Here is a 14,536-nt window from a genome sequence, read left to right as displayed (position 1 = left end):
TTTGGAGGATCACCAGACATGAAGGAAAGTAAAAAAAAAAGTCGTTTTGGTGTCCGCCTGGCCGTGCGGAGCCAAACGGATCCGTCCTGACTTACAATGCAAGTCAATGGGGACAGATCCGTTTGACGTTGACACAATATGGTGCAATTGCAAATGGATCTGTCCCCCGTTGACTTTCAATGTAAAGTCAGGAGTCCCTATCGGAGTTTTCTCCAATCGGATGGTATATTTTAACTTGAAGCGTCCCCATCACCATGGTAACGCCTCTATGTTAGAATATACCATCGGATTTGAGTTAGATCGTGAAAACTCAGATCTGACTGTATTTTCTAACACAGAGGCGAATTTAATACAGGGGAGGGAAGCCGCACTGGCCACTAATGAATTTAATACTGGGGAGGGAGGGGGGGACAGGCTGTACATAAAAGCTCTTCTTAAACCACCAGATTACTAGATCACAGCATCAAACTTAAAAAGGTGGTCCAGAATTGAAATATTGATGAACTATTCTCAGTTCTGATGGTTCAGATTCCCAGCACCCTTACCAATCAGCTGTTTACAGAAGTTGTGGCACCCTTCCTAGGTCTGCGACATTCAAGTGAATGGGAATGACCTGCAATACCAAGTACAGCCACAATAAAACGTATGGCGCTGTGCTTGGTATACAAAGAAGAGGTTGCAGCTCTTGTCCACCGCTTCAGACAGCTGATTGGAGGGGGTGCTGGGATTCAGACCCCCACAGATCAGATATTGATGACATATCCATATTTGCATTTTAAATTCCGTTATAGGGTTCAACAGGGCTTTTTTTCCCTGTACAGGTATAATGGAACCAAATGGAACCGTTATTTGTCCCCATAGACATGTATTTGGGGGGAACAAATTTTTTGCCTCTTAAAGGGTTCGGTTTTGCATTCTGTCCTTAAATTCCGTTATATTCCATTATAAGGCTACATTCACACGAACGTATTTTGTTTCCGTGTCCGTCTGTTCCATGCAGATTGGATGAGGACCCATTTATTTCAATGGGTTCTCAACAAATGCGGACAGCACCCGTATGTCCGTTCCATAGCCCCGCAAAAATATAGAATATCTCCTATTTATGTCCGTTTTGCGGACAAGGATAGTAGGCATTGTTACAATGGATCTGCCAAAAAAACTGATGCAACACGGATGTCACACGGACGTCATCCGAATTTTTAGCAGATCAGCATTTTGCTTACTGCAAAGTACATACGGTTGTGTGAATGTAGCCTAACTGTTATAACAGAACCGTACAACAGAATTTAAAACGCAGATGCAAACCCATCCTTAAGGGTCCATTCACAAGTCCGCAATTCCCTTCCACATTTTGCGGAACGTAATTGTGGACCCATTCATTTCTATGGGGCCGCACAATGTGCTGTCCGGATCCGGAATTGCGGATCCTCACTCCCGGGTCCGCAATTCTGTTCCCGAAAAAAATAGAACATGCCCTATTCTTGTCCACAATTGCGGACAAGAATAGGCATTTTCTATTAAGTGCCGGCAATGTGCGGTCCGCAAAATGCAGAACGCACATTGCCGATGTCCGTGTTTTGCGGATCTGTGGATCCGCAAAACACACATGGATGTGTGAATGGACCCTAGAGGTGTGTTGCAGGCACAACCATTTACAGACTGAATTGAAGGTTTTTCATCTGCTTTGTGTAACATTTCTGACATCGCAATGCGCTGTGCCAGATGATAAATTCAGCTCTGCTTCACCTGTCTGTAGAGCTGCTGAATTTGGCCCCACAACCTAAAAAATCAGCTTTGCTTGTTTAGTCTTTGTGTTAAAGTCAGATGTGCTCTGGGCCCTTTTACAGTAAAAACGATAAAACATTCGGATTTATGTCGCTCAGCTCGACGCATAGGTAGGAGTCGGGAAAACAGACATTCCTCATTCCGCAGAGCAATAATGATTGTACCGCTCCCGGCATTAAGCGCTTTTAAATGTTAATGCTATACGGCTGGAAACATTTACGCTTTTGCAAATATTGCAACTGATAAAAAGAGAACGATAACATTAGACGTCGTTCAGATGGATGTTACGGGGCGGCGGTTCTGGTGGGGACACTGCCCACGGTGTGGGTCTGTAAATCAGTGCCGCAGAGTAAATGATTGTTTATGCTGGGCGCAGAAATAGCTTCAATATGAAGTCCTAATGCAGAGCGACATTACTGCTCCTTACTATGAGACAGAACTGGGATTACCAGATGCCGTTTACTGTAATGTTGTGTGGATTGCTCTGCAAAGCCTGTCATTACCGCTAACTGGTCAAAGATGGGCAATGAGTATAAGACCGGGGCTACACCGCTACGTCTTGAGTGACAGCTGCTGTCCATTACATACTGTACAACCTAAGGTATTGGTTAAACTCAATCAGTAGGCTTACGAAAAATCGCAGTTTAGCCTTAGGGCTCATGCACACGTCGTAATGTATTTTGCTGTCCTCAAAACATGGATCCGCCAAAAATACGGATGACTTCCATGTGCATTATTCCGTATTTTGCAGAGCGGAACAGCCCTATCCTTGTCCGTTATGCGGACAATAATAGGGCATGTTCTATGTTTTGGGGGAACGAACATGCGGACATATGGAAACTGAATGCACACGGAGTAAATTCCATTTTTTTTTTGCGGACCCATTAAAATGAATGGCTCCGCATACTGTCTGCAAAAAAAAAACACGGAACGGACACGGAAAGAAAATACGGTTGTGTGCATGAGGCCTTATCCTGAAGCATAGGTTGTTGTGCTAAAACTTCGCTTGAATATCAAGGAACTACATATACTGTACACAGGGCCGGTGCAAGGATTTTTGCCAACACAAGCGAAAGCTACATTTTGGTGCCCCCGCACCCGGCCCCAGAAGTTGAACTCTATGGTTTAGTTGACCCATTGTTGTCCGTTTGTTGCAGCCGTAATACAGACGCTAAAATGCTCCAATAGTCCGGCTATGTGAAAGCAGAGAGGTTTTCATGTTTTATGTAAATAGGGCTTAAAAATAAGCAAGATAAAAGGCACAATTAAAAAACAAACAAACCAAAATCAATGTAAAGAACCATAAGAAGGCAAATAGCGCGTGCACACAACCGCCATTTTCTGATCCATTAATTTCTATGGGGCAGAATTTTTGCAACTGTTCTGCAAATTACAGAGCAAGTCCTATTCTTGTTCATACTTTCAGACGATAACAGCCCTTGCAATTGATGGGTGTGAGAAAAATACAGAGCGCACGCAGAAGGACCCCCCTCGCAGCTCACCTGGCCCTGGTCCTGTCTGCAGCAGCTGGCTTCTCCTCTGTGTGGTCCTGGTATCTTCTCTTTGCTTCAGACAATCGCTGGTTTGAGGACCGTATTTTTCACCCTATAAGACGCACCTAGGTTTTAGAGGAGGATAATAAGAAAAAAATATTTTCCATTACACCTCAGGTCAAACCAGAAATCAGACCCCCAATGTTAATCAGACCTCAGATCAGCCCCCCATGTCAGCCATCATGCCCCAATGTCAGCCATTAGCCTCCCATGTCAGTCATCAGCCCTCCATGTCACATTTCTCCCCCTCCAAACCATCTCATATTACCCCCTTTATGTCACATCATTACCCCCTATTGTGTCACATTTCTCCCCGCCCCCCCATGGCACATCATCCCCCCCCCCCGGCCGGCCCTGGCCCCTTCCCCATGTCACAGACTACAGACATTGTCCCCCTCCCATCATGTCACGGTCACCCTCCCCCCCCCCTCCATTTATGATTGTTGTTTGTGTAATAATTTTTTTTAAACACATTTATGCCGTGCACTCCTCAGTGATCACCTACCCACCTGTCCTGCTGCTACGGCAATCTGGCTGTGTGTGAGTCAGACTCACAGACACTGTCAGTACCTGCTGCCACCCGCCGCCGCTGTGCCACTCGCCAGTCACACCCCCCTGGTCTGACCCCGTGACCGTGTTGCCGGGCCCATGCCGCTCTGTGAGTGAGGGCCCAGGGCCGCACGGCGCACGCAGGCTGGGACGAGAGCCCATCGGCGCTGCGGCGCAACTCACAAGTAAGTGATAAAAAAAAAGAGAAGGTTCATTTTTCCGCCCTCCCCCAGGGTGCGCCCTAAGGCAGCTGCTTGGTCTGCCTTATGGTAGCACCAGCCCTGACTGTATATCATTTCCCTAATATACTCCTTGAGGTAGATTTATGAAAACTGGCGTACAGGAAATCTGGCTCAGTTGACCAAAGCAACCAATCAGATTTTACCTTTCATTTCCAAAGGAGCTCTGAGAAATGAAAGGTGGAATCTGATTGGTTGCTATAAGTCAGTTTTTCTTTGCACCAGTTTTGATAAATCTCGCCTCTACTATCAGAATAGATACTTCCTTCACCAGTAAGGGTCCATTCACACGTCTGTATGTGTTTTGCGGATCTGCAAAACACGGACACCAGCCATGTGCTTTCCGCATTTTGTGGACTGCACATTGCCGGCACTCTCCTAGAAAATGCCTTTTCTTGTCCGCAATTGCGGACAAGAATAGGACATGTTCTACTTTTTGGCGTAAAGGAAGTGCGGATCCGGAAGTGCGGAGAGCACGTTCCGGCCCTATTGAAAATGAATGGGTCCGCACCTGTTTCGCAAAATTGCGGAACGTATGCGGACCCATTTTGCGGACGTGTAAATGGACCTTAATGGGTGATCTGTCTAGGAGCTCCTTGTAAGGGATCATGTCCACAATGTATGCCCGTATTGTGGACCACAAAGGGCAGGTCCGCAATATACAGGTCCTGGCCGTGTGCACTCCGTGCTGTGGATGAGGACCTATAGACTTGAATACAAGATACGGCCAAAGTTAGGAAATGTCCTATCTTTTGCAGAGCAGAGGCACGTATCGGAAGCCCACGGAAACACTACGCAGCGCTTCTGTGGGCTTTTGGGTCCATGCTTCTGTACCACAAAAGATAAGACATGTCCTATCTTTTGCCATATCTTGCAGATTGCGGACCCATTTAAGTCAATGGGTCCGCATCCACAGCACGGAGTGCACACAGCCAGTGCTCGTGCATTGCGGACTACTATTTGCGGTCCACAGCACAGGCACGGAGCCCTTACGTTCGTGGACATGAGCCCTAACAGCACACAAGCAGTTTCTCTAAGCTATGGACTAGAAGGGTCAAACTGCTGCTAGTAGACAACAGCCAGTGGGGAAGGATTTACAACGGGGTATGCATGGGTAAGTATTTTGCTATTGTTTTTATTATTATCATCATCATTATTACTGTTCTGGTCACTGTTGCTATTATTATTATTGCTAATAGTATTATTATTTCTATTATCCTTATCCCTGTTGTTATGACGGTTGTTATTATCATCATTATTACTGTTATTATTTCTGCTATTAGTATTATCCCTCTTGTTCTTTTTATTGTTGTTATTATTACGATTATTATCATCACTACTGTGTTGTTATTATTTCTATCATTATCCCTGTTATCATTGCTGCTGTTATTATTACGGGTATTATCATCTTTATTACTGTTGTTGTTATTTTTATTATCATTATCCCTGCTGTTATTATTGCTGTTATTATTACACTACATATTATAATTATTGCTATTATTATTTATATTATTACCGTTGTTACAAACTATTTATATTATAATTATTATTATTCTTTATTGTTATCTCATTATTACAGTATGGTTGTTGTTATTTATTTTACTTATGTTTCTCTCCAATTTTTATATTTTCCTCATCCTGAAATATTCATGGTCATTTTTGCCGATGAATATAGGGTATATACTGCTAGTAATAATCAGTTGCAATTAGTCCTGTAGAAGCTTCTTTAGCATCTTCCATTTAGTATCAATACAGCCTGACAATCACATTAGGGCAGGCATGGCCAACCTGCGGCTTTCCAGCTGTTGTGAAACTACAACTCCCACCATGCCCTGCTGTAGGCTGATAGCTGTAGACTGTCCGGGCATGATGGGAGTTGTAGTTTTGGAAAAGCTGGAAAGCCTCAGGTTGGCCATCCCTGCATTAGGGTATCTCATCAGAGCATCTGATTTGGTTAAAAAAACTCCATAAAATAATAAAAAATGGTCCATTATAGGGATACTCGCTTCTGAAAACATTCATTAGGACTCCTGTTTATCTGTAGAATGAAGGAACCGAGGTCCCTTCTGCTCGCCATGGCCTCTTCAAACAGCTGATTGGTGGGGGACCAGGAGTCAGACCCCTGTCAATCTGATATTGACCCCCTATCCTGAGAATAGGTCATCAATATGTGTAGCCTGGACAACCCCATAACCTTTTCTCGTAGAGGTGTGGTGCTTAGAACTTGAATTGGCTGGTGTGAATTGTCAACTTTGCTTGTGGATCAAAAGAAGCAGGATCTTCCTGGTTGGAATTTGTATCTGGATTCCTAGTGAAATGCAAGAATTTTTCAATTTCATTTATAACCCCTTTTCTGCCCCTTGATATAATACTAGGTGAGAGTAAGGCTGAGTTTACACCACTGTTTATTTTTCTGTTCTTCTGATCCGTCAAAAGAACAGAAAAATAAAGAATAAAGGCAGTTCTGCAGACTTTTTTTCTGTCTGAAATAAGGGATCTCGGTGTGTACTATCACAGGTAGTGTGTAAGACCCACACCAGCTAATGGCATGGAAGACATAAGGCCCTACATTATTTGCCATTGAGGCTCTCACAAGAAAAAGGTTGATTTGACAGGGACATGAACCTATGAGTATATACTTGTGTCACTTCTGTGTTCAGAAAAGCCTGGTAACCTAGAAACCAGAATTTACAGCACTTTGAGCTTTACTAGTAGATCGCAGCCTGCTACTTGGCCACCACTGCTGTAGCCCATGTTATAAAAGAGAAACGAATGAGGATTGGGTAACATAATTAGAGATGAACTAATTAACTGTACACTAATTGACTTTGCTGCAAATTTTCCAAAAGCTTGGGTTTTCAGCAGATCTGAAACTTTGGGGATTTGTCCCGCATGACTTCTTTCAAATTTGGCTGCCATTTTACAGATCAGAAGACAGGAAGGATCATGACCTCAGGCGGCAAACTGGCGAGCTTACCCATAGTGCCTTGCTGGCAGCCTTCCCCTCTAGCATAGCAAATGATGATGGGCTATAGGTATGAGGGGATGTGTCATAGCCACTATAAAACATGCCAACCAGGAAATGCTGGTGTTTTTTGATAGGACGTCTGACAGAGAGACATAGTAAATCTAGTAAAACACAGAGCACCGATAGTTTAGTGTCAGTGAGTGTGTTTCACAGTGAGGAGCAGTAGAATAGATAGACTTACAATTTATCAATTTATTTATTGATAGAGGAAGATAGAAGTCAGACTCAGTCAGTGTGTTACTTAGGCAGGCACAGGCAGGGTCAAGCAGGCACAGGCAGGCTCAAGCAGGCACAGGCAGGGTCAAGCAGGCACAGGCTGGCAGCCATTGCTGGGAGTTCTGCTACAGCTAATCCTAATTCAGTTTCTTATTAATGTGAATCACCCCAATCTTCATCACATCATCGCAAATATTCTACAATAATATATTAATCCTAGTGCTGATAGCGTTCTGCTGATACAGAGGTGATTGATGTCACGTCACTCATTGTTTTACATATTATTGAATAGTGTATAGTGCTACCAAAAATGTATGTATTTTTCTGGGTCAAGAATTTATACAGTACCATTATACGTCAGTTTGTGCCCAAGCGACTATTTGTTTGCCCCCAAAAAAGAAAATTTATGCAAAACTTGTTAAAAAGCCATTGCTTATTCTGATACCACAGTGTGTGTATAAACACCAGCAGGCATCTGTCCCCAAAAAAGGATAATTGTAGGACCAGTTTTTCATTGTAAAAAATATTTTAAAAAAATCCAACAGTGCAGTGTGTTTTTAAAGAGGCTGTTTGTTACCACCAGCTACCATCTGTTTACCCGTAGCCACATATGTCACTGTCACTTTGACATTACTAATTGGATATAGTCCTAGGAGACCCCAAAATGTGATACACAACTTTTATGCAATAGGGGCACTTTTGATTCTGATCAACTTTATTCGGACAAAATAGAATCTGACATCCAACTCGTGTAATTTGGACCCAAAACAAATTTCAGGAAATTCGCTCATCTTTAAGCATTATGCAATATTGTGACGTCGTTTTCCGGGAACAAGCACTTGCACGGTGCTCCTAGGGCCTGAGTGGCCGAGATTGAGGGAGCCGTTCAGCTGCTATGGAAGCCTCGGCCTTCTGAAGGTGTGACGTGCTGCCACAGAGATGTTCCTCCATAGGAACACAATGAATCTCTCATAGGCTGCAATGTTTAATCATTGCAGTCTATGGGAGATGCAATCAGACGATCTCATGTTAAAGTCCCATAGAGGGTCTCAAAATAAGTGAAAAAAAAAAGTAAAAAAAAAAAAGTTGAAAAAAATATGAAACTTCTAATCAACCCCCTTGCCCATATTAAAAATAAGCAATAAAACATAAAGATCATAGGTATCGCCACATCCCTAAACGCCCATACTATTGAAATATAAATGTACTTATCTTGTATAGTGAACGCTGCAACAGAACATAAATCTAAATTGCTGCTTTTCCATTCATCTCCCAATAAAATATGATCAAAAAGTCATACACACTCCAAAATGGTATCAGTAAAACATATAGATCCCCCCCAAACAAGGAGAGCTCATACAACTCTTTAGGTAAAAATATATAAAAATAAGTTATGGGGGGTTAGAATGTGGTGATGCAAAGAAAAAATTATTTAGTTTTTTGTATTAAAGGGGTTCTGCACTTTCATTTAACTGATGATCTATCCTCTGGATAGATCATCAGCTTCTGATCGGCGTGGGTCCAACACCCGGGACCCCCGCCGATCAGCTGTTTGAGAAGGCAGCGGCACTCCAGCAGTGCCACGGCCTTCTCACTGTTTACCGCCGGGCCACCGGCCCACTGACGTCACGACTTGTATCAACTAGCATGGGCGCGGCTAAGCTCTGTTCAGTTGATACTAGTCGTGACATCAGTGGGCCGGCGGTAAACAGTGAGAAGGCCGCGGCACTGCTGGAGCTCCGCTGCCTTCTCAAACAGCTGATCAACGGGGGTCCCGGGTGTTGGACCTCCGCCGATCAGAAGCTGATGGTCTATCCAGAGGATAGATCATCAGTTAAATGAAAGTGCAGAACCCCTTTAAAGCACAAGAAAAACTACATAAATGTACAAATCAACAAACTGGCTTTCTCCAAAATTGACCCTAGTGTGCGTTGTATGTTGAGGTCGAGCAACTATATGGCAGGCACTGACTTCGCAGGGAGTCGCCCCACCACACAACCTGTATGAAAAGCGCTTTATAAATGTCTTGACCTCATTCACACAGCTATGTACTGTATATAATGGATCTGTTCTTATCTGTAATATGTGACCCTCAAAAATCTTAGGTTCCCTACTGTACCAGTGTATGCCTGCAGAAACAACTTTTGGCATGTTCCTTTGTGGATGCTGTATAAAGGACCATACAGTGATAGCAGGAGGCCCTCTTTAAGAAAAAATAGTTGCAATTGTGGCGTTAGACATGTAAAAAGATTGAAGAACTTTCAGAAGTTTTTCTTCTTGTTCTCTAGACTCTAGCTCACAGACAATTCTAGATGAAAAGCTGAAAAATTGGAGACAGTTACTTGAAATTCCCTACAGATTTTTATACTGGAAGATTTATCTGGCTCTACAGGCAAAACAGATCCCTCAAGTGAATCAATAAATCAGTAAAAGTCCTTCATAGTGTAATATTCTAAAACAAGCACATAAATCCATGCGGACACAAGCCAAGGCGCTGCTCAGTAAAACTATCATGTACTCAGGAGTCAGGAAAACCGCACAGACTTTGGTATACCAAGACCTGGTATGTCATCAGTAGAGGGTATAATCTGCTAGAGACGCAAAGCAGCACGACACAACTTTATATGATATTTAGCTACTTTTTCGCTATTTACCTTCTATCTGAAATAGTAGAGGTCAAAACAATTACTGTCTGTAAAATGTGTCTATTCTACTAATGCCTTCTGGGAATTCAGACCCTGAAAAGCAGGGATTACTTTTGGAAATGGCAATGGGTTACATCATTAGTATTGTACATAGAGATCTATACGTCTGCATCCCCACCAGATTGAAATACCCTTCCTATGCCTCAATCACATGTCAGTGTTATGTCAGTGTTCTGTCAGTGATTTTGAGCCAAAACCCGGTGCGGCCCTAAATACAGAACAGGAGCAGATCTTTCCCTTATGCCTTATCTCTGTGTAGGCTCCGATCCTGGTTTTGGCTTACAATCAATGACGGAAATCACTGACCAAAACACTGGCATCTGAATGAGGCAATATGTGGTGGCCAAAGTTGGTGGGGTTACAGAAGCAGCAGAGAAAGCTGTGTTTTGGTGTATCCATAAATTCATAACTCCAGCAGAAGTGAATGGGAGTTATAGAAACGGTATAGCACAGTTTGCTTGGCTCTTTTCTTGCTGATGCAACTACGAATGGCGGGGATCGGAATACCCCTTTAAAGGTGAATTTGCATGGGGTATATTTGTTGCAGATGTTTCTGCAAATGCCACATTGTCGGAAGAGGGTTTGCAGAAATCCATTGTTCTTGACAGCAAAGTAATCCCATTCCGATATATTGAACAGAAATTATAGATGCAGAAATTCCGGCAACAAATCTGCTGGTTGTCAGGTCACTTTCAGACACAAAGCGAAATCAGATTGCAAAAGTGATTCCCTTTTACATGCTATGAAACAGTGTTTTCTAAAGATGGACATAGCTTTTTCCACATCTGATAATCCACAAAATCCAGTAATCCAGCAGTGATTTCCAAAATTGAATCACAATATAATATATCTGTAAAGAATAAATCAAGGCAACTGGACTTACTGTAGATTTCTTGAAAAAGTTTCACTCGTTCTTCCAACAAGCTTTCTCAATTCTGAGTGACTGTACAAGAACAGTCATTCAGAATGTACAGTCACTCAGAATTGAGAAAGCTCGTTGGAAGAACGAGTGAAACGTTTTCAAGAAATCTACAGTACGTCCAGTTGCCTTGATTTATTCTTTACAGATATATACCATGACCTGGATAAATGAGAACCTTCCCAGACACAATATAATATGGAATTTTACAAGAAGACCAGAAGCAGAGAGAAAAGAAATCCAATTAGAAACTTTTATGCTCCAAAATCTAATATATAACAAGTAAAAAAACTGAAATTTTTGACTGTGACAAAACAATCACAGAAAGAAGAAGATAAAAACATTCTGCACGATATAATAAATATACAGATGTGCAATGCCACATGTGAAGAAAAAACAGAACATGATAGCACTCACTTAGCACTAAATACAAAGGTCATATTTGGACTAATACCTCATTTTGATATGATCAATAAGTCTGAGGTTTTTAGCAGATATATTTATCAAAACACGTCTGAGCCCACCTACCCCGCAATGTGACCTCAGTCCAGGCAGGAACCTGCTCTATTTAAAGGGCATCTGTCAGCAGATTGGTACCTATGAAACGGGCTGACCTGTTACATGTGCACTTGGCAGCTGAAGGCATCTGTGTTGGTCCTATGTTCATTTGTGCCCGTATTGCTGAGAAAAATGATGTTTTATTATATGCAAATGAGCCTCTAGGAGCAATGGGGGCGTTACCGTTACACCTAGAGGCTCTGCTCTTTCTGTATCTGCCGTGCCCACTGTACTTTGATTGACAGGACCAGGCGTGATTACGTTTTCACTGCATGCTTTGTCAAAGTGCAGAGGGTGCCGCAGTTGCAGAAAGAGCAGAGCCTCTAGGTGTAACGGCAACACCCCCGTTGCTCTTAGATGCTCATTTGCATGTATTAAGACATAATTTTTCCCAGCAATGCGGGCAACTTATGAACATGGGACCAACACAGATGCCATCAGATGCCAAGCGTACATGTAACAGGTCAGCCAGTGTCATAGGTACTAATCTGCTGACAGATGCCTATTAATACCTATGTCATGCCATTGGGCATCTATATTCAGGAGGGCAGAACCTGCTCATATACTATGTTGCTACTTGGTACCTCTGTGTGCATTCAGGAATCCAGTGAGAGGAAGAGCCAAATCATCTATATCTATCCTTAACCATAAGCAGCCTGTGGAATAGGTCAGATACTAGGAGTGCAGGCAGACTGCACAGTGATCCAAAATACTCAGATAAATCACCACCTGTCAGGTCCCATTGATACTGTGTTAAAATTATTTTACTGTCACGGTCTGTAAAATTATCTATCTAACGCTGAGAATGTGTTTTTTCCCCCCTTAGGTCGGCATAAGTGACATGAAAAGGAATCAAGTTTCTGCAATATTACCACCGAAGTACCATGGACAAACTGTCACCGATTTTTCATTGTGAATGGGAACATTTTATTCAGGAGGTTGACTTCTGATAATGCAACAATACAAGCCCGTACTGTCTTTATGGTTATGATTTCCAGTATTCCTTCAGTTACCTGGACACTTGGAGACACTTGTACATTTTTCTCTCTATTCTTTGTAGCATGAAACCAATGGATCTGTTGAAAAGTGGTGTTTTCAGTATGGATGGTGGGTATATATTTTTGTTTTTACCTCCACAAACATACAGGTAACGTGATGAATCAAGAGTGTACGCAACTGAATATATATATTTTTTTTAATTTGATGTGAAGGAAGACATATACTTTCAGAATGTAAAATACATACAAATAATACAAAAAACATTCAAGTGTACTGTACAACTACACAGAATACAAGTCCAGTTGTCTGTATGCTGAGTAAAGTGGTGCATTTTATTTCTTACACTGGTTTACATGTTTTTAATACTCTATAATTCATATAATATCTGTGATAAATGCATAGCTGTAAATAATAAAATAAATAGAAACTGCTTTCCCGCATTTCAGTTGAGAATACAAATCATTGATTCTTGAGTTTATTAACTATGCTTTAAAACGTATAACATTTTTATGGGTTAATTTAAAAAACAGAGGCACATTCTTCCTTATTGTCTGCGTTGAGTGCAGCAGGGTCAATGTCCTTTATGGCACCTGGAATAAAATGGAGAGGATAGTGTTGTAGTACAGTCTCCAGCCTAGAGACTAATCAAATTTGTTGCAAATTTCCCCAAAACATTTAAATTTTGGCAAATCCAAAACTTTTGCCATTTGTCCCATATGAATTGCACCGCCATTTTACAGATCAGAAAACAAGGAAGGCTTCTGGATCTAGAAAGTGATAATTTTGAGACCAGTTTTCATTAAAATAAGAATCAGACAGTGCAGAGTGTTATTAACAGGCTGATTGTTACCACCGGCTACCATCCATTTACCCATAGGTACCCATAGCTATATATGTCACTGTTACTTTGAGATTACTAATGCTGTCTTGACGTTAAAGAACGTAGAAAAGGGGGAAATAAAAAATTGGATAAAATGAACTAAAAAAAAAAGAAAGACAAGAGAGAAAAAATATGAGCCCTACGAGACCTCAGCGTGTCATATACTAATTTTCAGGCCAATTGGAAAACGTCTGAGTCGGGTAGAATCAATTTGGAAACTAACTGATTAAAAAAAATAATAATCTTGTTCTGGTGTTTAAAAAGCTTAAAAAGGGATGGGTACAGTCCTAGGAGACCTCAGATTGTTAGGACACCTTCAATTCAGGATGAATTTTTTCAGACAGAATCTATGATGATGGCCAGTTCAACTAAATCCCAAAATGAATCTTTTAGTATAGCCTCCTTCCCCCTAGACAGAGTAGTGGCAGAGGGAATGTATACAGAGCCTTTGCTTTTCAAAGTGCCCACGCCCACCGCCCTTCCCCTCAGTCTGCTCCTCCCCTACCCTCCCAAGGCTTCCTCCCCTCTCAAATAAACAAACTGATGGGAAGCTCACCAGAATAGAGCACCACCTGCTACCATCCCATAGCTATTGATACATAACAGATAACAAATGGCCAGCTCGCAAGAAGTCAAATATGGCTTATTTATTCCTAACTGTAAAACCACACCTATAATGGATCAAACTATACATATATATATATATATATATATATATATATATATATATAAAAATGGTGCACTAAAAGATAATTGTATACATATACACATATGACAGCATAAAATAACAATAATCCTACAATGGTCACGCTCCCTCCTTTATAATGGGCTGCGGAGCTCTTGCAGCTCACAATTTCCTATCATGACTGCAATCCTTTGTAGTTTTAGTTGCAATTTCCTGTGTTTTATATAATCCTGACTGTAGATGGAAATGCAAAATTCTATGCGACTTGGGTTAGTGTCCATCGTATCTGTGCGCACATATATTCGGTGCGTCTAGTAATTGTTAGTGGTGGATTGATATAGCATGGTACAAGTTCACTCACGTGTGCGCCAACTCAGCCGCCTTATGTGTGATATAGTATACTGGATATCTTTCTTTTCA

At 41.8% G+C, this 14,536-nt stretch overlaps 1 protein-coding gene across 1 annotated transcript in view; it reads left to right on the top strand.

Annotated features, from left to right (window-relative positions):
* NKAIN3 (sodium/potassium transporting ATPase interacting 3) overlaps positions 1–12,976 on the top strand; it is a 589,073-nt gene extending 576,097 nt beyond the window's left edge. The window contains exon 6 of the mRNA XM_044295284.1: positions 12,379–12,976. Within this exon, the coding sequence (XP_044151219.1) occupies positions 12,379–12,392 (14 nt within the window). The 3' untranslated portion in view covers positions 12,393–12,976. The remainder of the gene's footprint in view (positions 1–12,378) is intronic.
* The last annotated feature ends 1,560 nt before the right edge of the window (positions 12,977–14,536 follow it).

This window comes from Bufo gargarizans, chromosome 5 (assembly GCF_014858855.1).
Source record: "Bufo gargarizans isolate SCDJY-AF-19 chromosome 5, ASM1485885v1, whole genome shotgun sequence".
Lineage (NCBI taxonomy): Eukaryota > Metazoa > Chordata > Amphibia > Anura > Bufonidae > Bufo > Bufo gargarizans.
The sequence above is the reverse complement of the archived record's forward strand: the minus strand, read 5'-3'. Positions and strand labels throughout refer to the sequence as shown.